This window comes from Manis pentadactyla, chromosome 1 (genome assembly GCF_030020395.1).
Source record: "Manis pentadactyla isolate mManPen7 chromosome 1, mManPen7.hap1, whole genome shotgun sequence".
Taxonomy (NCBI): domain Eukaryota; kingdom Metazoa; phylum Chordata; class Mammalia; order Pholidota; family Manidae; genus Manis; species Manis pentadactyla.
In genome coordinates, this window is record NC_080019.1 from 26,603,654 (window position 1) to 26,616,666 (window position 13,013).

Sequence of the window (13,013 nt, forward strand, 5' to 3'; positions counted from 1 at the left end):
ATAAATCATGAAGAAAACTATTATACTTAACTTGAATAAATTTTTCCAAAGTGATCTACAAATGAGAAAATGGCTGTTCAACCTACTATAGCATTTGACATATCTAATACTTAGAAAAAAAAATCAGAAAAGAGAATGGAATAACTACAATAAACTGAATTAAGTGAAATGGCAATATCTGTGCCATTACAAAGCCTATGCTTCTTAGCTGGAACAGGAGGCGGTGTAAGTGCAAGACACATCCTATGCTCCTACAGTTACTAGCAGTAAAGCTGTAAAATTGTATAAAATGCAGAGAACCTAAGTAAAATTTTTAATTCAGAGGGAATCTAAATGAATTCTAAATTCATGCAATTTTAGAAGAGTCCACCGTGCAGAATTAAGCCATCCTCTCAACAGTTTTATTCCCACTAAGACATAATGCTGCCTCTGTGCCAAAGGGATACTAAAGGCAGACCCGCTGCTTATCCTCTCAGTGCTCCAAGGGCCAGGCTCAAGCTCTGGCATGAGAGGGCTCAGTTTTGCTTTTACAGAATTGCTTCCATTATTCTGATTCTACCACACTTCGAATGTTCAACAGAAAGCAGTTAGTGTTTTCTGTGCTAATAACCAACTTTCAGTTCTACTAGGATCCATCTACTGGTCAAATCTGTATTATGACTGTCAAAGTTTTAGTTCTGCTACTTTCATTACAGTCATTTTTTTTGTAACTTGTTTTGAGACAAACTAGATTTAAAATCACTTTGTAATTATATATTCACTTTTGGAGAGTACACTTGACGAAGTATTATTAATGGATTCTTTAGAGCTGCTAATCAACATACTCAGTGAAAAGAACAAGGACTTTGGAGCCAATGATTCAAATTATGGCTCCATCACTAACCTTGGGTATGTTTCCCAACATCTTTGTACTGCAGTGTTTCTCATCTGAAAAATGACAAAAATTATACTACATAGTAAGCACTTAATAAATGTTACACATCCCAGTCCTAGAAACAGCTATGCCTTCTGGCCCTCATGAAGCTACATGTCATAGGACTAAGGAAAGAAATAACATTACAATTCATACCTCACACTGACTACGTGCTTACTATGGTACTGTCCTAGGTGTCTTACACATACCTTTAATCATTTAATTCTAATAACTGCCTGTGAGGTACGTTACTTTTACTATCTACATTTTAAAGATAAACATACAGGCAGGAGAGATTAGTGACTTAGCTCAGGTACTTGAGCTTGCATTTAAGCCCAACTTAGTCTCACTCTAACGATTACCTAACTAGTATGTTGTATTGCAGACAACTGCAGCAATACATACAAAATAACAGTTCACATTTAGTGATCATCCTACTTGGGCCAAGAACTGGGTTAGTGCCCAAGACACACTTAATTTCCACAACACCCTTATGAGATTGGTTTTATTATAACTTAGGGAAATTGAGGCACTGAGAGAATAAGCTCTGTATCTAAAATCACATGGTTAGTAAATAGTATAGTTGGTATTAAAACTCAGATCAACACATATATTGTTCCTGTAACTATGTAAAGTATTATTTCTTTTACAAATAGAATTCTAAGCAGTACACAGTTCACAAATAATATAAGATATAATAATTTGACAGAACCACCTTTTACAGATGCTTTTTCCCCAGGTTCTGGTGAAAAGGACTCTCCAAGACTTTCTTTAGGGGGTGCTGATGATGATAGTCTTGTTAACCATGGATCCTGTATTTAAAAAAAAATGTATTTATTATGTAGATTTAATTCTCAAGATTTGTTGGGGGCAAAGCATTATTAAGATCATCATAACTCTGAACTTTACATTATTTCAACTTTGCTGCTGAAACCCTAGAAACGTTAAGCCAATGGAAGCTAATATGCTTTACTTGCAAGCCTTGATGCCTTGTTCATTAAAATAAGTCACTGAAGAGCTATTCTAATTTTTTACCTGGCACTTCTCTGTTTTTAGCAATTGATACCTCCAATTGTTTTCAGGAATCTAATTGCTCTAAAATCAGATCTCATAAATATTTAAGACAAAGATTTGATATCTCTTTCTCTAATTCTCTTTTCTTAGAAAGTACACAGAAAATAGTAGGTAAAAACCCTTAGTTTCAAATAAACATTACTAGTCATCCAAATGAAAGCAATTAAAAAAAAAAACAAGTAGCCAGCTATTTCCAAAACTCTTAGATAGGAAAAATACATAGATTTCATGCACATAAGTTTTCTCAAGATTCTGAAAAAATTGTATCTAAAATGAAATAATATTTGTGCACCAAAACTAAACATCTCTTTATAAAATAGTAATTTAGCTTAAAGGGGATGATATAATGTAAGACATTTGATTTTGATGCATAAATAATAAAACTTGATTTTCTTTCTCACAATATTTAATGGGTACAAAGAAAATTATATGTCAAAAGTGATAAATAGAAACCACCCAGGAAGATGGTAGAAGGGCTGAAACACTCAAGACTGTCTTGAAGACAAAGTTTTGCCTGAGATTTGCAAGACAGTTGCTTTTTTGACTGAAGGCATTCCCCTATCTGTTCAGCTCAAGTAGTAGAAGGCTGCAGCCTTCCTGGGCTGGCTTGAGGGGTCAGGGGATAGAGCTAGGCCTGGAAGATCAGCCAGTAATTTGGGGGAGGAGTTGCAGAGGACATGAACCCCCAAATTTGCATATAAAATTCACCCTAAACTCTTGGCTCATCTATGCATGGTGTGGGGAAGACCTCAGAAGGTCCTACCAAATCAATCATAGCAGCTAGAAACTGAAATAACTAAGCAAAGATTCGTCAAAAATCCATGGCAAAGGAAAAAGAGTTGGGAATTTGAGTCTAGCCACAATATCTGTGTGCTAGAATGCATGTCAAATGAACATAACAGAATTTACAATCTTTATAACATATCATTCATAATATCCAATATTCAATCAAACAGTTGCTAATAGGTGAAGAAACAGAAAATGGTGACACATAATCATGAAACAAAAACAACCAAAAGTCTTAGAATACAACCCAGAGGTGACCCAGATGTTGCAATTAACAAAGACTCTGAAGTAGGTATTATACATATGTTCAGTCACTTAGAGGAAATACATGCATGGTGGCTGGACAGACAGGGTATCTTATTAGAGATACAGAAAATACAAAAAATACCAATAGAAACCTAGAGTTGAACACTACCACACTGAAAAAATTCATTGGATAGACTTAACAGTAGATCAGGGATTGTGTTTCAAAAAGGGAAATGAACTTGAAACCAGAGCAATACAAATGATTTGATCAGAAAAACAAAAGGAAAAAAGATCAAAGAAACATGAACAGAACTTTAGAGATCACTGAGACATATAAAAAATGTCAGTGCATATGCATTTAGAACAATAAAAGGAAAAGGAAGAGAAATAGAGTAGCAAAAATTTTTTGTAAAACTTCCTATTTTCATGGCAAAACCATCCTTCAAAAATGAAGATGAATATTTTTCGAAACAAGTAAAGACTGAGAGAATTCATTACTGGCAAACCTACATTACAAGAAATGCAAAAATAAGTTTTTAAGACTGAAGGGAAATAACACTAGAAGGTAATCTGGATCTATAGGAAGGAATGAAGAGCCCCAGAAATGTTATATATTTAAGAAAACTATAAATATTTATTCTTTCTTCTTTTAAAGTCTAAGTAGTTTAAAAGGTTCTTTGAAGAAAAGTTATAACACTGTATTGCCAGAATTATATCATATGTAGATATAATATATATGAGCATTATGGATGAGGGAGTATATGGAGCTATCTGGTTATGAGTTTTCTATATTAAAAGGGAAATAATACAGTGTTAAGTCTAAATAAATTGTGATAATTTGTAGATGTACCTTGTGATCTACAGAGTAACTACTAAAAATATAATGAAATAGGTACAGCTAAAAAGACAATAAAGGAATTAAAATGGAAAATGAAAATGTATATGATTAACACTAAAAAAATGGCAGGAAAGGAGTTACAGAGGAACAACAACCTCAATTAATAAAACAAACAAAAAACAGATAAAATAAATAGAAAACAAACAGGAACAAATTGGCCCTAACTGTACTTACATTAAAGTAAATAGACTAAATGCTCATAAATGGATCACAATTAAAAAGCAGCTGTCAGACTTGTGAAAAATGTGACACAAAACTGTTATTACAAAACAGTGACTTAAAGAAAAAGATACAAATAGTTTGAAAGGAAAATAAAAAATGCTCAAAAAAGAGATGATGAGGGAAATTAGAAAATATATTTTAAGAAATGGTAATGAAAATAGAAAGCATCAAAAAAAAATACTAAAGGAGTGCAGAGGAAAATGTATAGCTTTCAATAGTTTTCATAACTTAAAGGTAAGCAAATTCAACCCAAAGAAAGTAAAATAAACAAATAATACAGGATGAAAATCACTGAAATTAGAAACAAACAATGGGGAAAGTAATTAGGCCAAAATTAGTTCTTAGGAAAGTTTAATAAAATCGAGCAATTCCTGTGAAGATATAACAAGAACAGAAAACAGAAATTACATATTAGAAATAAAAGATAGAATGTCATGATAATCTATTGTCATTAAAAGAATAAAAGAGTATCACAACTTTATAAATATAAACATTTATAACTTTATAAATTCAGCATCTCAGATGAAATGGACCAATTTCTTAATAGACATAAATTACCAAACAGATTGAAATATAAAATCTGAATGCCAAAATATCTACCAAAAAAAATCAAATTTAGTGTCAAAGACCTCTCCACAAAGAAAAATTCCAGACACAGCTGATTTCACTGCTGAATTCTCCTAAATAAGGAAAAAAATGATACTAAACTTCTGGGAGGAAGAGAAATTTCCAAACTCATATGATACTTAAGCCTGATACATCATTCTAAGGAAAAATTTATAGATGGAATGCCTTCATTTTATACAGACATAAAAGTCTGAAAAAAAATTTAGATTTTAATCCCACAATAAAATATTTTATCACAGTCAACCAGATTTTATTCCAGGAATGCAAAATTAGTTTAACAAAGGAAAGATGAGAAAGCAAACGTTCCCCTTTCACTATCCGACTGTGACATATGCAGGGAGATGAGGCTGGAGGAGAGGTGGGTGCCAAGCAGAAGTTTACGTAAAGTGACAGGTTTGAGCGTAGTGGGACTGAACAGAAAAAGACCTTTCCAGTCTTGGCCAGAAAAAGACCAGTGAAGAGTCAAAGGTTATAGATCTAAGAGGGAGAAGGGTTGAACAAAAAGTAGGTGGGAAATTCCTGAGAAGGTGGGCTGAAAGAAGATTCAGAGCACAGTAAGGAGGAGTAAGGAAAATTTAGATTATTAAAAACAGAAGTATCTAGTATACCCAGCAATAAAACAATAGTTCTTTGTTACAGGCTATATTATTTTCTCGAAGGTGAACGTAGGTAGTGTTAGTATCACTCAGTAACGTGGAAGCACTTCACGACCTAATGCTAAGAGATAGAGAAAAAGCATGATACAAAATGCTATGAATATTAAGATAACAAATATGACAAAAGTACAGAAAAACAGCCTAAATGGGATAAGAACAAAGTGGATAAGGAGCCTAAAGGGGATGAACATAGATGTTATTAGGTGGTGAGATTTTGAGTAAAATATTATTTGATTAAATTTTCTGTCATGACATGATATTACTTAAAAAATTTTAGGAATACTTTTTTCCCCCTAAATTGAGGGTGACAGAACTGCTAGAGAAGAACTTTTAAAGATGGTATCAGAACCAACTTGAATAGTGTTGCCTCAAAATTCATGTCTATCCAAACCTCAGAATATGATCTTAATTGAAAACAAAGTGTGTCTCGATGGAATTGATTAAAGTAAGCACATGCTAGATTAGGGTGAGTCCTAAACCCACTGACAGCTGTCGTTAAAAGAGAGGGAGACCCAGGGAAGAAGGCCACAGGATGACAGAGGCAAGGACTGAAGTGCCCGAGCCCGAGCCAAGGGGCGCAGAGATGGCCGGCAACCATGAGCTGCAGGAGCAAGGAAGGACCCCCCCGGAGTCCCCAAGGGGAGCAGGGCTCTGCCCGCACTGTCACTTTGGACTCTTGGCCTCCAAACTGAGAGAATAAATTCTGTTGTTTTAAGTTATTTAGTTTGTGGCGGTTTGTTACAGCAAGCTAAGTAAACTAACATAATATCCACTTGATAATTTTATTAAATATAAAATAATTGTTTGGGTTTCACCCTCTTTTCTTCTCCTGATTTTCAGTACAAATTAGGAAATAGCACATCGAAGTCAGACAGATATATGTCAAACTGACAGCCTTACTAGTAAATCTAAACTACAGAACACAGTTTGAATCAGCAGCCGACTGTGCTAATACTTCCATTCTCATTCCTCCTTGATGCAAAGGCCTTCCTCACGGCCTCCTTTGTGCTTCCTCCTGGGGAGCAGATCCTTACACAGGTCAATTCCAAAGAAGGGAAGGGATAGAAAGAAAGAAAGAAGCCTTAGTCAGGTTTCTGACTATTTAGTTCCTTTTCCCTCATCTGCCATAACAGATTATGAAGGAGAAATACTCTTCTCATACATACTCCGTCTGAAATGTGGGTGGAAGTTCATGAACCAGTGAAATATAAAGAGATGGGGCCAAGTGTTCTCTCCCAATAATACACAGTAAACTCCTTTATGAAATCCTGGAAGATCACATCTACTCCCATTTGGCATATTCCAAAAAATATAGGACAGTGCCATGAACATTCAGTATTCATTTGTTGAGTGAATAAAACCAAATGAATAAAATGACACTGGCTATACTGTCCTTAGCCATACATTACATAACACAAAGATATGAAAATAAACATGCAAATTCTTACAATTAAAGATATTCAGTATTGCATATATTCAAAAGGGCAGCTTTTTTTCTGTTTTGCATTTTACTTTTTCTGACATTGAATCCATCTTATAATTAGTGGTGTATTATCACTTAATTGGCAGTTTTCTTCTTAGCAGTACATAAAATAATGCTAAATACTTGTTACATCTTTACACTTGATGGAGTCTTTGACTCAATGAAATACAGTATACTAAAAACCTTAAAATTATTTCCTTATCAATCGCAGAAGATGTGTAAAACACCCACACATGTGCATCCACATAAATATTCTCTTTCACAATCAGATGCAAAGGCCTGAATTCAAACACACAGTTCAGCAGTTTAGCAGTCATACTAACCTCAGGTCCAAGGTTTTCAGAGAATGCTTGTTTCTCAGCTGCAAGTTGTCTGCCATCCAGTCTTGGAAGGGATGATGGTGTGCAATGTGCCTCTGATTCTTCACAATGGGCAGTTTTTTTGTCTTCTCCTGGCCCGTCTGTCTCCTCCCTGAGGCTGCGCTTTCTCAGCATGCTCCTTGGCCGAGGTGAAGGCTTGACGTGGCTGTCAGCTTCAAGGCTGCTGCTGTTTTCTACTGGAAATAAAATGTTTGAAGGTAGGCATACAAACAAAGTGGCCCTGGCTTCAGCTACACCCCAGGGTGCCACACTTCCCTCCTGTGCCCATGCGCCATGGCTGCCTGTCCCGCAGCAGCCAGAAGCCCCAACCCTTCTCTCCACAGAGCTCCACAAACAAGCACTCACTCATAAGCAAAATAAAAAAAGCACAGCTACCATCCTGGCAGTAACTAGTACACTCTAGTTCTGTGAGAATTTAGCTCTTCAACTTTATGAACTCTCACAGTATTCATAAAGTTTAACAAACAAAACTGTGCCCCAGGTCTGCCTCTATAAGAAATTGGGGTTCATCCCTCAATGCTTTATTAAATCTGCTGCCAGGCCCTGCAGACACATCATGACTGGACCTCATGATCAAGACAATGACTGTGACCCTGCTCAAGGATTTTCTAGACTGGGAAAAGGGATAATTCTAAACAAGAAAAATCACAGGACTAAGCTAAGTGCTGTTATGAACATGAATACGACGCGGGTGCAGGGGACAGAAGCACTAATTCTCACCGAAGGCAAGAACTGATGATTAGTGAGCTGTTTTTCTGCAAATCCATAAGCTTCTCTAGGAGTTTTTACATAAACTTTTTGCCTCAATTTTACCTGTCATACAGACTGATTTCTCCATTGTTCTACCAATGCATCCTTCTGACAAAACTCCAAAACTGAACTAGTAATTAACACCCTCCTCTTAATCTACACATGGGCTTATGAACGCTGCCGGAAGACTCCACAGCCACACCAAACTGGAGTCTCTGTAAGTGTTTCATGGCCAATTTTAGCTATGCCCTGAACTCTGGCCAAATGATTCCTCCCTCTGTCCCCTCTATATCCAAAGCATCACTATACCCTATTGATGCTACTTGTTAAATCTCCCTCATTTATTGCACCTTCTACATCCCCACCATCCATCAGCTCCTCATCCATTCTTTCCTAGATTACTGCCTCAGTGATACTTATAAAATGCACATCAGATCACATCACTCTTCTCCACAAAATCCTTCATTGGCCTCATCATCCAGTCCTACAGAATGAAAGCTTAATAGCCTTTGAACAAAATGGAAGATTTCACGATCGCGTCCCTGGCAGCCTGTGCTGTCTTGGCTGCAGGCACGCCCGTTTTGTGATGGGTGTTCCTGAAATGTGGGACTACCTGTCGTTCTGTAGCTTTGCCACAATCCCTACTGCTACCATACCTTTACCCAAGCTGATCCCTCTGCCTAGAATGTCCGCTTCCTGCTTCTCCTCCTGACAAATGCTTGCATGTCTTTCGAACCTCAGTTTAAGCAGAATATTGTACAATGCCTGAAAGAAGGTTGAGTCAATTTTTTTATTATGATAAAAACACTTAACAAGAGATCCACCCTCTTTACAAATTTTTAAATGCATAATACAGTATTGTTAAGTAAAGGCACAATGTTGTAGAGCAGATATCTAGAACTTACTCATCTTGGATAACTGAAACTTTATCCCTGTTAAAGAGCAACTCCCCATTTCCCCCTCCCCATAGCCCCTGGCAACCACCATTCCACCTACTCTCTGGATGAGTTTGTCTATTTCAGATATTTCACATTTGAACCTTAGTTTTGACACTTACTAGCAATGTAACCTTATCCAAATCATGTAACCTCCCACACCCCAGATATCCCACGGGTAACATCAGTTAAGAATTCCTAAGGTACCTGATGAGATAATAAAGATAGCACAGTGCCTGACACATGGTAAGTGCTCAGTGGATATTGACAGCTGTGGTGAACACTTCTCTTTTTCTTTTTTGGATCTGTCTATCACTCCAGTTTTCTTTGGGGCAGTCACCTCCCCTCCTTCCCAGCAGTGCAATTCTGGTGGATTAACAACAACCTCCTCCACGTGGAAGTGAAAAAGGTGGGCCCAGGATGCACAGCCCAGCCCTCCCAGCTTATCAGAGACATCATTTCCCCTGCCCACAGCAAGCAGTCAGGAGGCATTTTTCTGTTGGAACTGGAGGATATGCTTTACGGTCAGGGAGCAGGAGAGGTAATGATTTGGGGACTGCAAGCGGCATGCTCCCCTGCCAAGTACAGAGCTGAGACCTGCCCGAGACAGAAAGGACAAATGACAGAAGAATGGGACCAGGAAAGGGAGTGACTGGGGCAGTGGCAGGGATGGGAGGAGGAAACGAGGTCAGAGAGTCAGGGAGGGAGGACAGAAGTAAAGAAAATCCAGAAGAGATAAAAGTACCAAGTCTCTGAACTTCAGCACACCTAAAGCAAGCCCGTCTGACATCCATGCTCAGAAAGGCAATATATTCTCCTTCCTGCTGAACTTTGAGTCAGGTCATTTGCAACCAAGAGTCCTGAATATAGGTGCTGTTATTTGTCAGTTACTGCTCTTATCACCATCTCCTCCAGGAAGCTTTCCCTAATGTCCTCAGGTAAACTTAAGTGCCCACTGTTCTGTGTTTTCACTGCACCTTTTGTACACCTCCCCACTAAATTGCTAAGTCTTTGCTATGGTTTAAATGTCTGTGTTACCCAAGAATGCTACACTGAAATCCCAACCCCAAAGGTGATGACATTAGAGGGCGGAACCTTCACGTGTGGGATTAGTGGCCTCGTAAGAGGCGCCACAAAGCTCCTTTGCCCCTTCCACCAGGTAAAGATACAGTGAGAAGCCTGCAACCGGGAAGAGAGCCCTGCCTGACCATGCTAGCCTGTATCTCAGACTTCCAGCCTCCAGAACTGTGAGCAATGGCCCTCCAGTCTGTGGTATCTCATTACAACAGCCCAGATCTAATACAGTCTGGGAGGATTGGTACTATGTCTTTTTAATGTCATATTCTTAGTTACCATTATAGTGCTTGTAATATAATTAAACATATTATATTCACAATAAATTATATGTATAATAAAATGATCTGCTTAACTACAAGCTAAAAAATTAAATGAATAATAAAGGCCTTTATGAATGCTTAAGCATCACCTGGGTGGCAGTTGCTTGATAATGTATCTGGTTATTGCACGTTTTACAAAAGACAAGCAAGAACAAGGGAAACTTTCAGGCACTAATATTTTTATAAACTATTAATTGCTACTCAATAATATCACCCCACATTAAAAATGTTAAGTTTTAAACCCTTTTAAAAAAAAGTCTAAAAATTTAGAGAAGGATAAAGATAAGCTCATGAATCACATTCTTTCTTTCATGGATGAATCAGTCACTTATGTATTTATACATTCAAATATTTAATGAATTCCATACTCTACGCTAGGTATTAAACATTAGCCTTGGATTTTTCTTCAACCTGAAGAACCTAGGAATAATGACTTTAATATATTTTATGTGTAAAGTCCACCTCCAGAAGTACTGTCAAGTCTTCAGAAAGGAAAAAGAAAGTCTATAAATTTTCAAAATGTTTTGTTTTATAATCCCATGTAAATGATTACCTGTTTTGGTAATTATTTTTATATTACATATACTGAATTGCAAATGGCTAATGATTGTTTAACAATACATATTGCATACACACTTGGGTACAACATCTAGAATCCTGGTGCCATCTTGTGGATAAATACAGTATTTCTCTAGTCATTTGAATTTGTCAAGTTAAAAAAAAGGCATTCAATAGGTGGATTATTGATTGTCTACCTTAAAGTTCTAATTATATAATTCTGACTATAACAGACCAATTTTCAGTTTCTACATGTTCAAATGTTATGACCCTAAAGAAAAGCTTTTCAGAATCAAGACAAATCAAGGATAAATACAATCCACAAAAATAGGTTTCTAAGGTCAACTTGGATGAGAAAACACTGCCTACTTTATCCTTGAAGATGCACCATGTGTATTTCTTTATTAATGGCTCTGAGAAGTTCTCTCATAAAGAAGTCAGTTTTAAATTTCTATAACTCTGTATTTTCTCCACAATGCCAAAGAACAAACTGTGGAATACACTTGAGAGATGGTGAACTATAGGATTATTCACCAAGTTCAGTTATGCTCCCCTTCTCTCCATTTCTGATTCCACTCAATATACTAGGAAGGTACGTTTTAGCAAATTAATTCTCTTTCATCATGCTTTGTGCTCACAATTATGCAGAATTTTAGTTTATGAGATAGTTCAATGGATTCTCAAAACAATTCTGCAGAACAGGAAAAGGTTAATCCTCCTCCTCTGAGGACAGGAAGGGTAACTCCATTTGCTGAGGTTTCACACAATTAATATATAGTGGGTTTTTCCCCAGTATCTCCTGCTCTGCTCATGTATCTTCGCCTCATTTGAAAGTTGGTGGGGCTGGGATTGGGGGGTGGGGGAAAGGAGTGGTTCCCTAATACATGTCTGAATCAAAGTTTTGTCTGATGTTACCAGTAATATCCAATATGCAAAGTATGAAATATTCACCAGCATTGTATTTAATGAAGATTTGCATCGACTAACTTTTTTTTTACAAAACAGATAAAGAAAGACTGGAAGACAACAAGCCCATAACCCTTTTGCCCATGTTTCTGTGTGGTGGCCCAGGGGACCTCAGAGGGGTTGGTTCTATGCTTCACCCCATCTTTGCTCTACTGTGTCTAGAGTAGGACTGTGGAGAAACTACTGTAATCCCAGATCACACCAGGAGCTTCTCCTTGGAAAACTGTGTCTCACTGGATTTTCCCAGGGAATAGAGAAATTGAATGGAGATTCTCTTTTCTTCAGGAAAGTCTGCAGGCTTAAACAACAGCAGCACCAATAAAACTGCCTCTCTTCAAATATATACATGTCCAGAAAATGTTCTGGCCAATGTTCTGGTGTGGAATTGATTGCTTTAAGGACCAGTGCCAATGCTGCTACAACTAATCCCTGGAGTGTGAGATGGATTAGAAAGGATTCCATTGCAGTTCCTTCCCTACAAACAAAACTGAATCTCACAGGCCTAGGCAAAGCTGGACCGAGGAGCTCTGAGAGCCAGAGCTGTGCAAACCTGAGGGCACTTCTGCCAGGCACCAGCACAGAAGCGAGACTGAACACACAGCTGGACATCAGAACTCTGGGATTTTCTCTATCGTTCTATTATTTCGATTTGTGTCATAAAATTGAAAAGTTAAGTTTGATTCTTTTTTTCTTAAAAATTTACTAGCTACCATACAAAGGTATTTTGTGATTATCTTATAATAAATTTTCAAAAAATGCAATTACAATGACCTAACAAATTACCTGAAGACGTGCTTTTGACTGGAAGAATTCTGGGCTTGGGTTTCACTTTAATTTTCTCTGTTTCAATTTCGTGGTCTTTATTTTGAGGTTCAGATAAAGGATTTACAGCCACGTCCTCACTACCATCAGGTGCCAATTCCTTCTCATTTTTCATGGAGAATACTGACTCATCTTTCATTACATTAGTTTTTGATCTTTTGGTTTTCAAAAAAGACAGCTTTGGAGAATTCTTTTCTTCATCATCTGATATGTGGAAATCATTCATTTTCTTCTTGGCTGAGTTTTCATCCACTGAGGTGTCAGAAAAATCACCTAAGGAAACTGAAAAATGGAAAAGAC

The 13,013-nt window shown here is 37.1% G+C and overlaps 1 protein-coding gene across 9 annotated transcripts in view; it reads right to left on the reverse strand.

Moving 5' to 3' along the window:
* The window catches only part of MAP9 (microtubule associated protein 9), a 34,660-nt gene that overhangs the window by 18,663 nt on the left and 2,984 nt on the right, over positions 1-13,013 (reverse strand). For 7 of the 9 annotated variants that reach the window (XM_057496930.1, XM_036887865.2, XM_036887866.2 and 4 more), the window contains exons 4-6: positions 12,675-12,995; positions 7,229-7,461; positions 1,629-1,725 (exon numbers count right to left, since the gene is read on the reverse strand). In XM_057496930.1, the coding sequence (XP_057352913.1) occupies positions 1,629-1,725; positions 7,229-7,461; positions 12,675-12,995 (651 nt within the window). The remainder of the gene's footprint in view (positions 1-1,628; positions 1,726-7,228; positions 7,462-12,674; positions 12,996-13,013) is intronic. The other 2 variants (XM_036887867.2, XM_036887869.2) reach the window with 2 other exon arrangements.